This window comes from Schistocerca nitens, chromosome 4 (assembly GCF_023898315.1).
Source record: "Schistocerca nitens isolate TAMUIC-IGC-003100 chromosome 4, iqSchNite1.1, whole genome shotgun sequence".
Taxonomy (NCBI): domain Eukaryota; kingdom Metazoa; phylum Arthropoda; class Insecta; order Orthoptera; family Acrididae; genus Schistocerca; species Schistocerca nitens.
The window spans coordinates 973,944,222-973,965,194 of NC_064617.1; the positions used below are offsets into that span (position 1 = coordinate 973,944,222).

The following is a 20,973-nucleotide window of genomic DNA, read 5'->3' on the forward strand; positions in this document are numbered from 1 at the left end:
ACTGTAAACACGCTTACCACCAGATTCCTGTGGTGCCAGAAGACATTCCTAAGATGGCTATTATCATGCTGCTCGGTTTATTCCAATACCACTTCATGCCGTTCGGCCTAAAGAACACAGCGCAAATGTAGCAACGTTTAATTGACTCTATCTTGTGACAGTTCGAGTTTTGCTTTGCTTATCTGGATGACATTCTTGTCTTCAGCAGCTCAGCGGAGGAACACGAAAATCATCTGTCTACGGTCCTCCAGACCTTGAACTCCAACAGTGTCAAGGTCAACAAAGACAAGTTTCAGTTGCGCCAGGCGTCAGTCTCCTTGCTAGGTTACACCGTCTCCGCTGACGGAATACAGCCTCCCAAATCTCTTGTGCAGGCCATCATGTCTCTGCGGCCCCCGGCTACTTACAAAGAGCTACGCCATTTCCTCGGCACCATCAATTACTATCATCGCCATCTGCCTTCTGCCGCCGCTGTTCAGGCACACCTGACTGACGTGCTATCAGGCAAACAAACTTCCTGTATCAAACCCGTCTCTTGGGCTGCTCCGATGCTAGAGGCGTTCAAGGCTCTGAAGACTTCTTTAGCTCAAGCTGTGACACTCACCCACACTGACCCCTCGGCCGAGTTATTCATCACTAAGGATGCCAGTGACATCACAGTGGGGGCAGCGTTGCAACAACGCAAGGGTGATGTGGATTCTCCCCTTCATTTCTTCTCCAAGAAACTATCTACAGCTCAGAGAAAATATTCTGCATTTGATAGAGAGCTCCTTGCTGTTTACGAGGCAATCAAACATTTCTGCCCCGATGTCGAGGGACGTTCCGTTTTTCGTCCTCACAAACCACTGGCAGAAGCATTCTGCAACCCACCTGAGGACCCACCCCATTGACGTTACCGCCACTTTGACCTGGTTTCTTGATTCACAACGGACGTCAGTTACATCAAGGGTGCGGATAACTTTGCTGCGGATTTCTTCTCACGGATCAGTGCTGTTTCCTGCATCGTTGATCTTTCCAATCTGGCCTCCCTCCAAGCTTCTGACGAAGATTCTCAAGCTCTCCTACGAGACCCACAAACATCACTTGTTTTCACAAAGGCTAAATTTAATGGCATTTCTGACAAGGTGTGGTGTAATTCTTCGACTGGCACCCTAAGCCCTTTGCTCCCACCCAGGCTGCGCCAACAGGTTTTCGACGCCCTGCGTAACCTAGCCCACCCTGGCGTTCGAGCCACCACATGTCCCGTGTCAGAACCTTTTGTTTGGAAGAATATCAAACAGGACTGTCAAACCTGGGCATGCAGCTGCGTTGCTTGCCAGCACAACAAGATCAGCCACCACACCTCCCCGCCTTTGGGCAAGTTCGACATTCCCGCAGATTGATTCCGTCACATACATATTGATCTGATTGGGCCTCTTCCTCCTTCAGAGGGCCATAGATATATCTTATCAACTATCGACCATTTGTCTCACTGGGTCAAGGCTGCCCCTCTCCCTAACATTACTGCCGAGATGGTAGCTAAGGCTTTCACTGGCTCGTGGATCGCTCGTTTCAGGTACCTGACCACTATCACCACTGATCAGGGTCGACAGTTAGAATCCTTCCTTTCCGCCATCCTCTACAATATCTGCGGTATTAAAAAAATACACACTACCACCTATCACCCACAAAGCAATGGGTTGGTGGAGAGATGGCACTGCACCCTCAAGACGGCACTTTGATGCCACGATTGTCTCTGGTCGCAAGCTCTCCTGTGGGTGCTACTTGGTCTACGCTCGACCTATAAACCTGACCTACAGGGGACTATATCTGAATTTGTTTTTGGCAAGAACTTATTCTTCCCCAGGTTAGTGAGGATCTTACCCCCTCGCCAGATTTCACTAGCCGGATGCGCATACATTTTCAACAAACGCGTTTGTACCCGCCCACCAGTCACCCACCGCCTGAGACTTAGATTCCCATCGCACTCTCTGACTGCTCCCATGTCATGCTGTGCGATGATGCGGTTAGTCAGCCTCTTCAACCTCCTTATCTTGGCCCCTACCAGGTCCTGCGGCAGAGCGACACGACTTCTGATATCACGATTAAAGACCACACACAGACAGTTTCTCTGCATCGACTGAAAGCAGTTTTCGTCGACTCTGATGGTCTCACACCGCCACAGTCGGACTCTGCAGACAATCCATCCTCGATCAAGAACAAAGACATGCTCCCATCAACCTCACGGCACACCTCTTCCACCGAAGACTGTTTGCCGCCGTTCGCTGGTTTCCCGACCTCGTCCCCTGTTTCACCCTGCGCCGGTTTCGCACCCTCACCTCCAACGCCGGGGACACACAGCCCTACTATCAGTTTGTCCTCCAGCGTGCCGCCGCACTGAGTGAATGACGTTTCTATAGTGACGTTCGACGGCAGAATGCTCATTCTTTTGACAGATACCGAAGTCCCGCAATTGGATGGTCCCTTACACATCAACATTGCACATCACCTCACACTCCCGCGCGAGTGTGACTGAACATCTTTATGTGCTTTCATTTCTACGGACGGCTTGATCCACTTAAGGGCTACATATGCCTCCACCATGCTGTTGACTTCCCTGCCCACTTACTCCCGGGCCAGCCACCATCTCATCTGGCCACGTTGGCTGACTGACTACAAAGTGGACCTGCTTCTCGCTGCTCCGCCTGCACAACCCACCTCATTCGAGATGGAAGTACCTGTGGTGCGCCTGCCCACGCGCACGATTTTCACCGACACTGATGCCCACATGCCCTCACCCTTGAACATCTGTAGTACTCCGTACTGCGGGGGGGGGGGGGGGGGGGTGGCTGTGTGGCGTCGATAGTTCGTATCAACCACAAAACTTAATATCTGTGAACTCTAAGTGCTCTGTCGAGCCTCCATCTTAACTTTTGCTTTAATCAGTTCTTTGTTATACTTCATTCTGTGCGGATGCAGTGTCAAGTGTAGATGTATACGAGCTACAACATATATGGGAATTAAGTTTTCTATATCCCGATCACTGATCCCATTCCCATACTTGATAAACAATAAAAGCAATGAACAATGTATTTCATGGGCTATTTTTGGGAGAAAATAGTTTCCCATTCATAAACTTTGTTGACACTATCATCTCTACAGTCAATTCGGTTATTTACATCAAAGACTTATGGTTCTTCTCAGACTGCAACATTTCCTATGTAGTTTGTCATTTAAGATGACAGAAATTTACTTTTGGTTTCTGTTTCACTTATCCTAGCAGTATTTCAATAAAAAAGTATGACTACGGCTAACATTTAACAAATCTTCATCTGTGATTGTGTTCTATAATGTCACTCCGGAGTTCTTGTAAGGGTTCTGGACATTCTTGAAAGTTTGTCACATTGTTAGCAATATCTTTACTGCATTTGTAATGAACATCACCTTAAAAATATTAAAAATTTGTTAACTGTTCTGAGATAACACAAACCATGCACATTTTTTCATCATGAAACTGACCTGGTTTTTCTTCAACTTTCAACAAGACTGTCTCACACTGTGTTTCATATGTTCCTTTGTTTAGTCCAACAATTTCCAACTGTAAAGAACAAAAATCACTGTATTTTATACTTACTTTAATAAAATATCTTACTTAACACATAGTACTCCATTGTTTGGATACTGAAACCATCTGCAACAATTATTATTCATTATTCATCTAATTACAACTCACCAATCCAACTGCCACAATGCTGTTATATGGCAACAAAATTAACCAATCCCATCCCAACGATTTTTAATAATTACAATATGCTAAGTACTTTTTAGGATAGGTGTAGTTATAGTGGTAACTCCTACTAGCCTCCTATGCTTTACAGAATCTAACTCTGATTTAGTAAGTGAAAAGTTGTTTTTCTTTCATTATTTTCTGGGGCTGTAGGTGAGAAAGTGTCTCGAAAAGGATTGAAATTATGTTTAATGCTTGTTGGAAATCACTAAGAGAGTTGAGACTTTCTCAGCGTATTCCATTCGTGAAATCTTCTCGGGTGATCAGCCGAGTAAAGGCGTCGTCTTCTCGCAACGTTTCGAAGGGTTTCGTACCCATCATCTTCAAGCGAAGTGACTTCGCTTGAAGATGATGGGTACGAAACCCTTCGAAACATTGCGAGAAGACGACGCCTTTACTCGGCTGATCACCCGAGAAGATTTCACGAATCACTAAGAGATTTTATTCTCTAATAATGGATGGATATAGTGTGGGTAATCTGTGTGTTGTGATTTATTCTGCCTCAAGACATCTTCACATTTTCTAACTTTAATATTCGACTTATTTTGTTAAATCTGTAACATATGATCATACATCTAAATGAGTAGCTTATGACAGCATTTTAAATTTTTAAATTCAATCAATAATTACATGAAATACTGAAAATAAAATTTTTGTTGCCACTGGACTCTGTTAGATAGACAAGCTGCAAATGGGACCATGTAACTGTTTTAAGACGGTGTGCATTAGTGCAGCCACAACCATTGCCAGACTTGCTGTTGGTCGGAAGCAACCAAACTTACATGTAAGATGAATGTGTAACATGCATGTAGCTGACTGTGGCCAGCTGGCCCGTCAGACCAGTACTCATCATGCGACTAGCCTCTGGCCAGTGAGCCGCTGTGGCCAAAATTGTATGTGATTCCAGTTGTGTGCATTTGATTATTTGTTTGTCGTTCCATTAATGCAAAAGGATCTTTCTGTCATAATGGACTTCAGTATGAAAAAAATAATAAAATTTAGGAAGAGGCCTGCTTAGCAGGACTTCTCATCTGAAGAGCATGCAGGCAAAAACCTGAAAAACAAAATGTGGAACAAAATGAATATGACTCTTGGTGGCAACGAATGTACAGCAACAGAAGAACGTAACACATTGTGTATGTTCTTTTACATTTATTTATACACTCCTGGAAATTGAAATAAGAACACCGTGAATTCATTGTCCCAGGAAGGGGAAACTTTATTGACACATTCCTGGGGTCAGATACATCACATGATCACACTGACAGAACCACAGGCACATAGACACAGGCAACAGAGCATGCACAATGTCGGCACTAGTACAGTGTATATCCACCTTTCGCAGCAATGCAGGCTGCTATTCTCCCATGGAGACGATCGTAGAGATGCTGGATGTAGTCCTGTGGAACGGCTTGCCATGCCATTTCCACCTGGCGCCTCAGTTGGTCCAGCGTTCGTGCTGGACGTGCAGACCGCGTGAGACGACGCTTCATCCAGTCCCAAACATGCTCAATGGGGGACAGATCCGGAGATCTTGCTGGCCAGGGTAGTTGACTTACACCTTCTAGAGCACGTTGGGTGGCACGGGATACATGCGGACGTGCATTGTCCTGTTGGAACAGCAAGTTCCCTTGCCGGTCTAGGAATGGTAGAACGATGGGTTCGATGACGGTTTGGATGTACCGTGCACTATTCAGTGTCCCCTCGACGATCACCAGTGGTGTACGGCCAGTGTAGGAGATCGCTCCCCACACCATGATGCCGGGTGTTGGCCCTGTGTGCCTCAGTCTATGCAGTCCTGATTGTGGCGCTCACCTGCACGGCGCCAAACACGCATACGACCATCATTGGCACCAAGGCAGAAGCGACTCTCATCGCTGAAGACGACACGTCTCCATTCGTCCCTCCATTCACGCCTGTCGCGACACCACTGGAGGCGGGCTGCACGATGTTGGTGCGTGAGCGGAAGACGGCCTAACGGTGTGCGGGACCGTAGCCCAGCTTCGTGGAGACGGTTGCGAATGGTCTTCGCCGATACCCCAGGAGCAACAGTGTCCCTAATTTGCTGGGAAGTGGCGGTGCGGTCCCCTACGGCACTGCGTAGGATCCTACGGTCTTGGCGTGCATCCGTGCGTCGCTGCGGTCCGGTCCCAGGTCGACGGGCACGTGCACCTTCCGCCGACCACTGGCGACAACATCGATGTACTGTGGAGACCTCACACCCCACGTGTTGAGCAATTCGGCAGTACGTCCACCCGGCCTCCCGCATGCCCACTATACGCCCTCGCTCAAAGTCCGTCAACTGCACATACAGTTCACGTCCACGCTGTCGCGGCATGCTACCAGTGTTAAAGACTGCGATGGAGCTCCGTATGCCACGGCAAACTGGCTGACACTGACGGCGGCGGTGCACAAATGCTGCGCAGCTAGCGCCATTCGACGGCCAACACCACGGTTCCTGGTGTGTCCGCTGTGCCGTGCGTGTGATCATTGCTTGTACAGCCCTCTCGCAGTGTCCGGAGCAAGTATGGTGGGTCTGACACACCGGTGTCAATGTGTTCTTTTTTCCATTTCCAGGAGTGTATTTCATTAACACAACATGTACATATAATTCAGAGACTGTAGTTCAATTGATTTGACAATGTGCCTTCATCTACAAAGTAATGGGCAAGTATGTTTCTGTGGTGTGAACTGTGGTGTGAACTGAATCTATGATTGCATATTTGTTGGGGAATATCCTCAGAAACTGGAGGATATCTGTTAACTAAATCTATAAACTGTACACAATCTCTGTTTCATACAGAGATGGGTAGAATACAACACTCCTTAACAGTGTTCACAGTGAAATCAGTGTCTACATTCAGGACCTTGTGAAAGATTCTCCAATTATTTACTATTATCCTTAACTTGGACTCTGTGAAACTTCTAGCTAAAGAATGATGAATGTTGAGTACTTTTTGCTTCACAAAAAAAATTGCAAACATTCTGTTTGTAGAGTGGGATTGCAATATAGGATGCACCCACTATTTTTTCTTCTTTTATTTTGCCTCACGGTCCATAGGTACACAGCCAAATCTACCTTCGTAACCTCCATCAAGTGCCCGACTTGCAGCCATCTGTGCTGGCCAGCTCCAGCCCTGGCCATGCCCACGGCTGCACTAGTGTGCCGCCAAGGCTGTTAGCTGTTTAGTAATACAGAACAAGAGGAGCATTCACTTGAGAAACCTGGAAGTACCGGCCAGTCTGCCTACTGCCTATAGCTGGATAGCATCTTCTGATACTGTCAACAGATGAGATGGCTCCTTATGTTGCCTCATTACATGAATATGATGAACCTATTATGCTACACAATGAAACAGTGCTTATTGCGTGCGTGCGTGTGTGTGTGTGTGTGTGTGTGTGTGTGTGTGTGTGTGTGTGTGAACTATTGGAATTGTAAACATGACCATGACAAAGTTTCTCGCTGATGTAGACACTGCTTTCTATTATGTGACCTAAAGATGGCCATTTAACTAGTCAAAACTATTAATTAAATGTCAGGTAATTAAGATATATTACCTTTATTATGACATAATTCAGAAATCTCTGAAACTCAATAGAAAGCTCTATGTGGATACAAGCTAATGTCATGCTTTTATCAGGTTCCATTCTACATGGAATGGGTGTGCTTAGTGACTGTGTTTATTAAAACTAAAAATGTACAGCAATCAGTTGCTGATAATCTGTTTATTGCAGATCTAGCCAGATTTCAACTATTGGATGGCTATCACCAGAGCTAAAAAATGTAAGAATACATTACAATAAGACACATGAATGAAACAAAACATATTATAGTTGTATGGGCTCTGTACATGAAAAGACGATAAAGTGACACAACAGTATGATGCAGTTCAGGTCATCATTATCATTTACCTGTACAAATAGCCCCTCCTGGCTATCCAGGTCACTATTTCAGTTCGCACTGAAGCCACTGTTTACAGTTATTACACAGCTAACCTCGGTGTATGACATAATGATATGCAGAGCCCCCATACATGTGTAGTTTAGACTACAGAATTTACAGGCTTTGTTCATACACTGTTGGCTAATATTTGGTACACACGAAACACAGTAGATAAAAACATTGCTAAAAATAGTTATGGTATGTTTTATTTGTAAAGCAGTGACTACCCATTTACCAGTCGACCTGTGCCGTGAACTAACAGTAGTTTGTACATATTGCTGCCTAAAAACACAAACAAATAATTTAAAAAAATACACAATTATTCTTGCTTACACAAATAAAAATTTACTGGCTTCAGCTGCCAGAGACTGTGGTCATATGTGTGTGTGTGTGTGTGTGTGTGTGTGTGTGTGTGTGTGTGTGACAGTCTTTCCATTGTGCCTATCTACGACTCAGCATCTCCACTATGTGGTGAGTAGCAACGATTCTTTTCATTATATTGTTATATTCCATCCTTGATTTTCCATTGTTTGACTTTACTAAAAACTACTTATTTAAAAACAACTGCATGTGTTTTAACACCAGCTCAAATTAAAAATAAACACCAGAAGCTTTGGGACCTTATGTACCAGCAGGTAGGTAGATTATAAGAGTCAAGAAACATAACACTTTACATTGCAATCATACCCATGTTTCCCATAGGACCACATCATTATTGGCTCAGTTTGGTGCTAAATTTATTAAGCTTTACAGTACACTGACTACTGATGTAGAAAAAGCTTTATGTTACTTAATATCAAACATATTCACATATGTGACCCTGGAGGAATACTATTATAATAGGCCAGTATTGGCAGGCCAATGCACTTGCTGGCTTCTGCTGTCACAGGCCATGCCCAAAGAAGTTTTTAAAAACTTCCCAAAAATGAGAGTTCTCATTGACACTGGTTCGGTGAACAGCACACCACCAGACGACTGCTGGTGGCAGAAAATTTCCAGTTCCTTCAGCAGGCTCATAAATTTCCCCTTTTCACATGAATTGAGCATCATCATATGCGAGGACATAACTGGAATGACATGTTCACTTTCAACAATGTAGATGGCAAAGTTAGATTTTTCAGCCACACTAATTCTATCTAACATGACATGTCTGCCAAATCTAACCTCAAGCCGCCTTCCAGTTTGTTCCATATAATAGACATCACAATCAGGATACACTGTCTTACAAACAAACAAACCTATGATAAATACTGTCTTTGTCAACAGTATTATTCAAAACCCTCCCCAAGTTACTCTTGCTGGTAAAAGACACCTTTACTTTCTGTTTTCTAAAAACAGAAGGCATTCTATCACTGATTTTTCCATAATGTGGTGCCCAAGTATAATTCCTATTGCTATCATCAATTTGCTTGAAACCATTTACCTTCTGTCTTTTGTTTTGTACGTTATTGCACATATTGTGGGTAGTTATTCCTTTTAGCATTACATTTAATTGTGTTCAATTCAGATTAATGTTCTGCTTTTAACATTGGAATTTCTAATAAATGGTCGGAAGCAAAATTAAATATTTATTTTTTCTGTTGACAGGGGTGGTTTGAATTGTAATCAATAATACTGTCTCTGCATGCGTGTTTGTTGTAGATCCCAAAGGAATGTTTGTCATTTTGAAATTTAATGCTCAAATCTAAGAAATTAATGGACCTGAATGAGATTTTCACTCTGCAGCAGAGTGTGCGCTGGTATGAAACTTCCTGGCATATTAATACTCTGTGCCAGACTGAGACTTGAACTTGGGACCTTCGCCTTTTGCTGGCAAGCGCTCTGCCATCTGAGCTACTCAAGCATGACTCACAAACCATCCTCACAGCTTCAGTTCTGCCAGTACCTTGTCTCCTATCTTCCAAACTTCATAGAAGTTCTTTCGCGGACCTTGCAGAACTAGCACTCCTGGAAAAACAGATATTGTGGAGACATAGCTTAGCCACAGCTTGGAGGAGGTTTCCAGAATAAGTTTCATATCAGCACACACTCTGCTGCAGAGTGAAAATCTCATTCTGGAAACATCCCCCACGCTATGGCTAAACCATGTCTCCACAATATCCTTTCTTCCAGGAGTGCTAGTTCTGCAAGGTTCACAGAAGAGCTTCTGTGAAGTTTATGAGGTAGGAGACGAGGTACTGGCAGAATTGAAGCTGTGAAGATGGCCGTGAGTCGTGCTTGGGTAGCTCAGATGGTAGAGCACTTGCCCGCGAAGGCAGAGGTCCCGAGTTCGAGTCTCAGTCCGGCACACAGTTTTAATCTGCCAGGAAGTTTCAATTAATGGAGCTGTCTGACTCCACTTTATATGTGAACTTTATTTTACCACATAGGCTGTTGAAATACATAATAACTGTTTCAATGTGAACATTATTCCCTCAAATTAACAATGAAGTATTGTCAACATATCTAAAATAGTACATTATTTTAGTAATCACTCAGGATTGTCCTGAAAAAATTGTTCTCCAAGTAGTTAATAAAATGTCAGACAAAACCCATCTTTCTGTACATATACATTTCTATTGCTTGAAAGTAATTATATTCCAAGATTAATGCAAGGAATCCTATGTAATCACTAATTCCTTCTTTAGGCAACTTATTCAGTTCTATAAGGGTTTTCTGAATGATTTTAATGGTTTCAACAACTGGAACATTTTTACATAAGTTATTTATATACAACGTAACTAATTTCACTTTGGCCTTTAGAGGTATTTCTTTAACTTCATCAACTAATTCATGAATGTTCTTTATTCAGTGCTGATGATTAAAAATGAAATGTTTTTCCTAAACATCTAAGCTTTTCTTAGCTACTTTACTGAAAGGGCTAACTCCACTGTTAACTGTCAGTCTAATAGGTATTTCTTTTTTGTGGACCTTAATTTGTGCCCTAAGAGTAGGTGTATTGCTCTTAATTGCAGAGTGTCCCTCGGTACAAAAATTTCATTACATTCTTTTAATTTTTTGTTAACTTTCATATGTGCTTTGGGAGTTAAATCCTTTCCAACATTAATAGTGCCATTCCCATGGGGAGGCTTTTTGTTTTAGCACTGTGCTCAGCTGCACTAACTACCACCATGCTATTTCCTTTATCCACCTTTGTGATGATTGAACATTCATTATTAAGCTTCTTAGTAATCTGTTTCCTGTTGCTATTGTAATTAATTTTATTACTACTAATCCTACTTTGTCTAATCTTTGTGGTTCCCTATCAAAATTAATATTAGTAAAATTCAGCATTCTGAAATAGAATTCAAAATTCAAAAACTATTGGTGCAAGCATTCCTATCCTGGCCAAATTCTCAAGTTTCTTGTTATGTGTGAATCTGGTTTGATTAGCAATTTTCTCACCTGTTTTTAAAACAAAGACAGACACATGATCAAAAATTAAAGGATTGCTTAGTCTAGATAAGGCAAAATTTAGCTTATACAACTTGTTACTTAATAAAACAACGATAAGTTCACATTGGAATACCAACAATATTATGAAGAAGATACACTGCTAATCACCATAAAGATGACACATTGTGTTGCAGATAGGCAAAATGAAAATACTGTTACACATTGAGCTTTTGGTCAAAGCCTTCCTCGGAATGGAAAACACACACAATCACACAAACAAGCACAGACATGCACACTTTACGTACACATGTCAAATACCTCGGGCCAGAATGCAACTGTACCGTGTTGATGGAGTGTGCAGAGAGTAGACAATGATAGGACAAGGCTGTCAGGCTGTGTCGGGAGACTATGGGGGAGGGAGGGAGAGGGGGCTGGGATGGCTGGCAGGAAGCAGAAATGCAGAAGAGCAGAGAAGGGGAAAAGACTGATGGATGCATAGGCAGGGAGCAGTGCACAATGAGAGTGAGGTGACATCAATTGGGAGGAAGTGATAGGACAGAGGGGTGTGGAAACAGTTGTGGGGAGGGTATGGAGGTAGCAGGTTACCATAGGTTGAGGCTGGAATGATTCTGGGAGTGGAGAATGTGTTGTAAGACTAGCTCGCAGCTGCACAGTTCAGCATAGCTGGTGGTGGAGGGAAGGATCCAGATGGCCTGGGCAGTGAAGGACCAATTGAAATCAAGGATGTTATGTTCAGCCACATGTTGTGCCTCAGGGTGGTCTACTTCGCTCTCGGCCACAGTATTGCGGGTCCATTTATGCTGTCGGGCAGTGGGCTGGTAGCCATACCAATATAAAAATCTGTGAAATGATTGCAGCAGAGCTGGTATATGACATGGCTACTCTCACATGTGGCCAAGTCTCTGATGGGGTAGGAGAAGTCTGTGACAGGACTGTAATAGAAAGTGCTGGATGAGTGGACTGGGTAGGTTTTGCATCTGGGTCTTCCACAGGTATATGATCTCTGTGGCATGGAGTTGGGATTGAGAGTGGCATTGGGATGAACTAGAATGTGTAGGTTGGGTGGACAATGGAACACCAAATTACAAAGTGTGGGAAGGATCTTAGGTAAGATGTTCCATGTTTCAGGGCATGAGATAGATAATCAAAGCCCTGATGAAGGATGCAGTTTAGTTGCTCCAGTCCATGGTGGTATTGGGTGATGAGAGAGAGCTGGTAACTGGTTCTTGGAGGAGGTGGGAGGATCGGGTGTGTGTGGGGATATGACATGGGAAATCTGTTTGCTGAATAGGTCTAGGGGATAGAGCCTATCTGTGACAGCCTTTGTGAGACCTTTAGCACACTGGGCAAGGGAGTTCTTGTCACAGCAGATAGAACATCCCCATGTGGCCAAGCTGTATGACAGGGACTTTTTGGTGGGGAAGGGCTGGCAGCTGTTGAATTGCTGGTACTGTTGGTGGTTGCTGGGTTTAATGTGGACAGAGCTGTGGATGGAGTGCTCAGAGCAGGTAGTCAACATCCTGGAAGGTGGCATGCCAGGTTGAGAAAGACTGATCAGGTGAAGCGGATGGGAGACAAGGTGCTGAGGCTGTGAATACATGATAGGGTGTCTTCGCCCTGAGACCAGATCATGAAGATATTGTCAATGAACCTAAACCAGACCACCAGTTTGGGATTTTGGAATGTTAGGAAGGCCTCCTAGATGGCTCATAAACAGGTTGGCATAGGAGGGCACCTTCTACATCTACATCATACTCCACAAGCCACCTAATGGTGTGTGGCAGAGGGTACTTTCCGTACCACTATCTGATACCTTCAACACTGTTCCACTTGTGAATAGTGCGTGGGAAGAATGATTGCTGGTAAGTCTCTGTATTGGCTCTCGAATTTTGTCCTCATGGTCAATACGCGAGATTATGTGGAGGGAAGTAATATGTTGTCTGACTCCTCCTGGAAAGTGCTGTCCCGAAATTTCAGTAGTAAATCTCTCTGTGATGCACAACATCTATCTTGTAACATCTGCCAGTGGAGTTTTTTTAGCATCTCCGTAATGCTCTCTCGCCAGCTAAATGATCCCGTGACGAAACACGCCTCTCTTTGTTGGACCTTCTCTATCTCTTCTCAGTTCTACCTGATAGGGATCACAGATAGATGAACAATATTCAAGAATGGGGCGAACAAATGCCTTATATGCTACTCCTTCATGGGTGAGTTACATTTCCTTAAGATTCTTCCGATGAATCTGTCTTGTGTCTGCTTTTCCCACTATCTGTTTTATATGGTCATTCCATTTAAGGTTGCTCTGGATAGTTACACATAGATATTCTACAGCAGACACTGTCTCCAGTTGTTTGTCATCAATAGTGTAGCTGTAAAGTGTTGTTGTTGTCTTCAGTCCTGAGACTGGTTTGATGCAGCTCTCATTGCTACTCTATCCTGTGCAAGCTTCTTCATCTTCCAGTACCTACTGCAACCTACATCCTTCTGAATCTGTATAGTGTATTCATCTCTTGGTCTCCCTCTACGATTTTGACCCTCCACGCTGCCCTCCAGTACTAAATTGGCGATCACTTGATGTCTCAGAACATGTCCTACCAACTGATCCCTTCTTCTAGTCAAGTTGTGCCACAAAATTCTCTTCTCCCCAATCCTATTCAGTACCTCCTCATTAGTTATGTGATCTACCCATCTCATCTTCAGCATTCTTCTGTAGCACCACATTCCAAAAGCTTCTATTCTCTTCTTGTCCAAACTATTTATCGTCCATGTTTCACTTCCATACATGGCTACACTTCATACAAATACTTTCAGAAACGACTTCCTGACACTTAAATCTATACTTGATGTTAACAAATTTCTCTTCTTCAGAAACGCTTTCCTTGCCATTGCCAGTCAACATTTTATATCCTCTCTACTTTGACCATCATCAGTTAGTTTGCTCCCCAAATAGCAAAACTCCTTTACTACTTTAAGTGTCTCATTTCCTAATCTAATTCCCTCAGCATCACCCGACTTAATTCGACTACATTCCATTATCTTCATTTTGCTTTTGTTGATGTTCATCTTATACCCTCCCTTCAAGACACTGTCCATTCCATTCAACTGCTCTTCCAAGTCCTTTGCTGTCTCTGACAGAATTACAATGTCATCGGCGAAACTCAACGTTTTTATTTCTTCTCCATGGACTTTAATACCTACTCCGAATTTTTCTTTTGTTTCCTTTACTGCTTGCTCAATATACAGATTGAATAACATCAGGGACAGGCTACAACCCTGTCTCACTCCCTTCCCAACTGCTGCTTCCCTTTCATGCCCCTCGACTCTTATAACTGCCATCTGGTTTCTGTACAAACTGTAAATAGCCTTTCGCTCCCTGTATTTTACCCCTACCACCTTTAGAATTTGAAAGAGTATTCCAGCCAACATTGTCAAAAGCTTTCTCTAAGTCTACAAATGCTAGAAATGTAGGTTTGCCTTTCCTTAATCTATTTTCTAAGATAAGTCGTAGGGTCAGTATTGCCTCACGTGTTCCAACATTTCTGCAGAACCCAAACTGATCTTCGCCAAGGTCGGCTTCTACCAGTGTTTCCATTCGTCTGTAAAGAATTCGCGTTAGTATTTTGCAGCTGTGACTTATTAAACTGATAGTTCGGTAATTTTCACATCAGTCAGCACCTACTTGCTTTGGGATTGGAATTATTATATTCTTCTTGAAGTCTGAGGGTATTTTGCCTGTCTCATACATCTTGCTCACCACATGGTAGAGTTTTGTCAGGACTGGCTCTCCCAAGGCCGTAAGTAGTTCTAATGGAATGTTGTCTACTCCCGGGGCCTTGTTCCGACTCAGGTCTTTCAGTGCTCTGTCAAACTCTTCACGCAGTATCTTATCTCCCATTTCATCTTCATCTACATCCTCTTCCACTTCCATAATATTGTCCTCAATACATTGCCCTTGTATATACCCTCTATATACTCCTTCCACCTTTTTGCCGGCTTCATTTACTGTGTTTTTATATTTTATACTTTCATCAATTAAATTCAATATTCTTCTGTTACCCAAGGATTTCTACTAGCCCTCATCTTTTTACCTACTTGATCCTCTGCTGCCTTCACTACTTCATCCCTCAGAGCTACCCATTCTACTTCTACTGTATTCCTTTCCCTCATTCCTGCCAATTGTTCCCTTATGCTCTCCCTGAAACTCTCTACAACCTCTGGTTCTTTCAGTTTATCCAGGTCCCATCTCCTTAAATTCCCACCTTTTTGCAGTTTCTTCAGTTTTAATCTACAGTTCCTAACCAATAGATTGTGGTCAGAGTCCACATCTGCCCCTGGAAATGTCTTACAATTTAAAACCTGGTTCCTAAATCTCTGTCTTACCATTATGTAATCTATCTGATACCTTCTAGTATCTCCAGGATTCTTCCACGTATACAACCTTCTTTCATGACTCTTGAACCAAGTGTTAGCTATGATTACGTTATGCTCTGTGCAAAATCTACCAGACGGCATCCTCTCATTTCTCTCCCCCAATCCATATTCACCCACTATGTTTCCTTCTCTCCCTTTTCCTACTCTCAAATTCCAGTCACCCATGACTATTAAATTTTCATCTCCCTTCACTACCTGAATAATTTCTTTTATCTCATCATACATTTCATCAATTTCTTGATCATCTGCAGAGCTAGTTGGCATATAAAATTGTACTACTGTAGTAGGCATGGGCTTCGTGTCTATCTTGGCCACAATAATGCGTTCACTATGCTGTTGGTAGTAGCTTACCCGCACTCCTATTTTTTTATTCATTATTAAACCTACTCCTGCATTACCCCTATTTGATTTTGTATTTATAACCCTGTATTCACCTGACCAAAAGTCTTGTTCCTCCTGCCACCGAACTTCACTAATTCCCGCTATATCTAACTTCAACCTATTCATTTCCCTTTTTAAATTTTCTAACCTACCTGCCCGATTAAGGGATCTGACATTCCACGCTCTGATCTGTAGAAAGTCAGTTTTCTTTCTCCTGATAACGACGTCCTCTTGAGAAGTCCTCGCCCGGAGATCCGAATGGGGGACTATTTTACCCAAGAGGACGCTATCATCATTTAACCACACAGTAAAGCTGCATGCCCTCGGGAAAAATTACGGCTGTAGTTTCCCCTTGCTTTCAGCCGTTCACAGTACCAGCACAGCAAGGCCGTTTTGGTTAGTGTTGCAAGGCCAGATCAGTCAATCATACAGACTGTTGCCCCTGCAACTACTGAAAAGGCTGCTGCCCCTCTTCAGGAACCACACATTTGTCTGGCCTCTCAACAGATACCCCTCCGTTGTGGTTGCATCTACGGTACGGCCATCTGTATCGCTGAGGCACGCAACGTTTTATGGAAATAAGATAAATTATTCTGCTGCTGTCATTGTTTTAGAGGAATTGTGGTATTACAAGCCAAATCTGCAGCAACTTATTGCAAGTTTTCGAGATGCTTATAGGGAATTTGTATTTATGCCAAATGGTGTGAGGTGTGCTCATCGCTATTACGATTTTAGGCAGGGTAGATACAGACCATTATGGTACACATATTAGAACCTCAATAGAATTCCACACAATCCTTCTCAGACACACAGCCGAAGGCCATCCTATAAAATGGCCTCACGTCCAGTGAGGTCTCCAAGCCAGGGTACAAAAAAATATAGGCTTGTTTACAAGTTAAGTAATGAGAAACCTAAGTGGCATTGTACATGTCAATACGAGCTGTGTCTGCATTATCGTTCACAGTGGCTTGCGTGGTTCACGGGGTGGGGGAGCTGTAAAGCAGTGGATTTCTTTTCCTACGTAAGCGCAATATGTTACATTTATTTACGTTCAGGGTCAACTGACAGCGTCTACAACATTCATCAGTTCTCTGCAGGTCATTCTGCAAATTCTTACTATCTTCTGGAGTTGCCTGCGAATGGCCTTAAAGAGCGTCTGACACTTTGTACTAGATCATTTATATATACTGTGAAGAGCAACGGTTCTATCACTCTTCACCGGCCGGTGTGGCTGAGCGGTTCTAGGCGCTTCAGTCTGGAACCACACGACCACTAAGTTCTAGGGGACTGATGACCTCAGATGTTAAGTCCCATAGTGCTCAGAGCCTATCACACTTCCTTGTGGTACTTCGGATGGTCAGCTCCGATACTCCATAATCTAGTATCTTTTCCATTAATCCTCAAAGTGGGATGGTGTCAAATGCCTTACTGAAATCAGGGAACATGCCATCAGACTGAGGACCTTTGTCCACTGCGATGTGGATCTCATGGAGGGACAGAGCGAGCTGAGTTTTGCAGGATCTCTGTTTGCAGAATCCATGTCGATTTTTATAGAGGAGCTGTTTATTTTCCAAGAACATCAAAATTCTTGAGCATAAAACATGTTCCATAATTCTACAACAGAGTGATGCCAATGATGTAAGTCTATAATTGTGTGGATCTGTTTTACGGCCTTTCTTACAAATGGGAATGACCTGCACTTTTTCCACCTTGCGGCTGCCAATGGCTTTGTTTGTATACTTTCCCTTCAAAGGAGAGGTGGTTGTGTGTCAGGATAAAATTAATAAGGTGTATGAGGAATGAGGTCATGGGTTTGGAGCCTGAAGGACATTGGGAGTGGTACTGTTCAATAGTGACAAGACCATGGGCATGAGGGATGTTGATGTACGAGGGCTATCCACAAAGTACATTACGTTTTGGAATTAAAAATAAATAAAGCATTGGAAATTTTTTTTATTATATACAAATGAAAGCCACACTTAAATACTACTTTTCTACATAGTTGCCATTTAATTTAAGCCACTTATCGTAGCGATGGACGAGCTTGGAAATTTCTTCGTCGTAAAATTCGGCCGCCTGCGCCTTCAACCATGTGGTTACCTATTCTTGATGCTGGGAGTCGTCATCAAAACGCTGCATAGCCAACCACTTCTTCATTGCTGGGAATAAGAGGAAGTCGCTCGGTGCCATGTCGGGACTGTACGGCGGATGAGGAAACAACTCCCACTTAAAAGATTTGAGAACTTCACGAGTGGCATTTGCCGTGTGGGCCCGGGCGTTGTCATGAATCAGCAAGATCTTTGAGCCCAACTTTCCCCTGCGCTTGCTCTTCTGAGGTTGTGCAGAGTTTGGCAATACCTTTGAGAGTTTATTGTAGTGCCTCTTTCCAGGAAATCCACAAAAATCACACCTTTTCTGTCCCAAAAGACAGTCGTCACGTGGTTGAAGGCGCAGGCGGCCGAATTTTACGACAAAGGAATTTCCAAGCTCGTCCATCACTATGATAAGTGCTTTAATTCCACTGGCAACTATGTAGAAAAGTAGTTTTTAAGTGTGGCTTTCATCTGTATATAATAAAAAAAATTTCCAATACTTTATTTATTTTTAATTCCAAAACGTAATGTACTTTGTGGATAGCCCTCGTATATGGAAATGATGAGGAGGAATCCTGGAGATGAAGGGGTGGGGATGGTGGAGAGTTGGTCTTACGCAGGAGGCTAGATTTTAGGCAGTTGGTTGCACTCGTTGGTTCATGAAGACTGAAATACTTTCAGTGGGAGCACAATAACTAGCTGCAATGGGGTGTCCAGGATTGCTCAGGTTTGTAGCTTTTGGGGAGCATGCAGAAGGAGGGTGTGTGGAGTGTCATAGGGGTGAGGATGGAGAAGGGTTCAGGGCAGAGGTTCTGGGAAGGGCCTAAGAATTTATGCTGGGATGGAGGTTATGTTGAACTCTAGGATGGAATTACTCTGCAGAATTTATAGATAGAGCAGACAGACAATTGGCAGACGTCTTTTGCCGGGTAGTCACCATGATTCACAGACAGTTGTGGAACCTTTGTCTGCATGTAGGGTGATTAGGTCAGGATCCATTTTGAGGCTGTGTATGGGTGTCCTTTCTTCTGCTGAAAAGTAGGTGTTCTTAATAGGGGACCTGTGCAAGGATAGTGAGGTCCAGTTGGAGGTAAGGAATTCCTGGAAGGTGACCAGGGGGTGTTTAGGTGAGAGGGATTTGCAGGGGAGGATCACTGTTTGATGGTGCTATAAAATGGGAGAGGCCGAGTTCAGTGTTGGGATTATGTTGGCTCTGGTTGGAGATATTGGCAGAAAACAAGTGTTTCCATTGCAAACAAGTGTCCATTGCAGGGATCGGGAGAAGGAGAGTGGATCTTTGACAATTCCAACATAGATAATTTGGGTGAAGGGCTAACGGTAAGGCCTTTTGATAACACTGAAACTTATGTAGGGCTGTGCCCCAAGGAGGCAGTAGGAGGTCAGAAGGCTAGATAACATATGGACGTGATGTCTGGGATGCTGGAGTGCAAGGGTTTCAATTTCAGAGATACTGGCCCTGTATAACGAAAGTCTGACAAAGGCCTTCACAGACACGCAATATTCCCCAGACCTGGTCCACAAACAGATTCCTCATGACATATCCTCACACGCACCCAATCCTCCACCACAGTCACAAACCAGTTCCAAAGGAGGGCCCCTTTCATTATCCAACTCCACCCCAGACTGTAACAGCTGAACCACATCTTTTGTCAGGGGTTTCATTACCTACTATTATGCCCTGAAATGAAGGATATTCTACCTAATATCCTTCTCACCCCTCCTAAAGTGGTGTTTTGTCACCTACCCAACCTCCACAATAATGTAGTCCGTACCTGTGCCACTCCCAATCTCAACCCTTGCCACAGGGATCGTAACCCTATGGAAGACTCAGGTGCACTAGCCACCCAGTCCATCCACAAGCACTTCCTATTCCAGTCCTGTCATGGTCTTATCCTACCTCATTAGAGGCTGGGATACTTGTGAAAGCAAGCACGTCATACACCAGCTCTGCTGCAATCATTGCAAAGCTTTTTATATTGGTATGAGCACCTCTCAGCTGCCAACCAGGATGATTGGCTATCGCCAAACTGAACTGTGGCCAAGAACAAAGTGGACCATCCTGTGGCACAACATGCAGCTAAGCACTGCATGCTTGATTTCATTGGCTGCTTTACAACCTGGGCCATCTGGATTCTCCCCTCCACTACCAGCTTTTCTGATCTGTGCAGATAGGAATTAACCTTACAACACATTCTCCCTTCCCAAAATCATTATGGCCTCAACCTAGAGTAAGCTGCTGTCCCCACAACCTCCACTCAAGAGTTTCCACCCCATTTGTCCTACCACCTCCTACAATTCATGTTGCCTCACTCTCATTGTGGACAAATCTCTACCAATGCACCCACCAGTCTTTCCCCATCTCTGCTCCTCTCTTTTCCACTCCCTTCCCCTCCCCCTCCCTCCCGCACTGCTTTGGGTATGGCTGGTGACAGTAGACACTAGTGAGCACATCAGCCCTCCAGCATTGGCCTATTGTAACACTATTCCTCCAGGTTCACATACAAGAGCACGTTTGGTATTAAGTAACATAAAGTTTTTTCTACATAAACAGCCAGCATACTCTAAACCTTAATGAATTTAGTACCAAACAGAACCAATGATGCTACGAGCCTATGGGAAACTAGAGTGTAAATGCAGTGTGAAGTGTAATGTGTCTTGTTTCCTGTAATCTACCTCTGTTGATACATACGTTCCCAAGGCTTCTGGTGTATATTTCTAATTGGAGCTCGTGTTAAAATGGGGTCACATGTTTTTAAATGGTTTTTAGTAAAGTTTTATTCCTGTAAGCAAGAGTAATTGTATATTTTTATTATTTATTTATGTTTTTAAACAGTTATATAATATGTATTGTCAATTGGCAAATGCATACTAACTTATGAATAATACATAACTTAGCTATTTTTAGCAATGTTTTTATCTACTGTGTTTCATGTTTACCAAAT

General features: G+C 43.4%; 1 protein-coding gene across 2 annotated transcripts in view; it reads right to left on the reverse strand.

Annotated features, from left to right (window-relative positions):
* LOC126253670 (epsilon-sarcoglycan) overlaps positions 1–20,973 on the reverse strand; it is a 108,458-nt gene that overhangs the window by 55,854 nt on the left and 31,631 nt on the right. For both annotated transcript variants that reach the window (XM_049955192.1, XM_049955191.1), the window contains exon 3: positions 3,499–3,577. In XM_049955192.1, the coding sequence (XP_049811149.1) occupies positions 3,499–3,577 (79 nt within the window). The remainder of the gene's footprint in view (positions 1–3,498; positions 3,578–20,973) is intronic.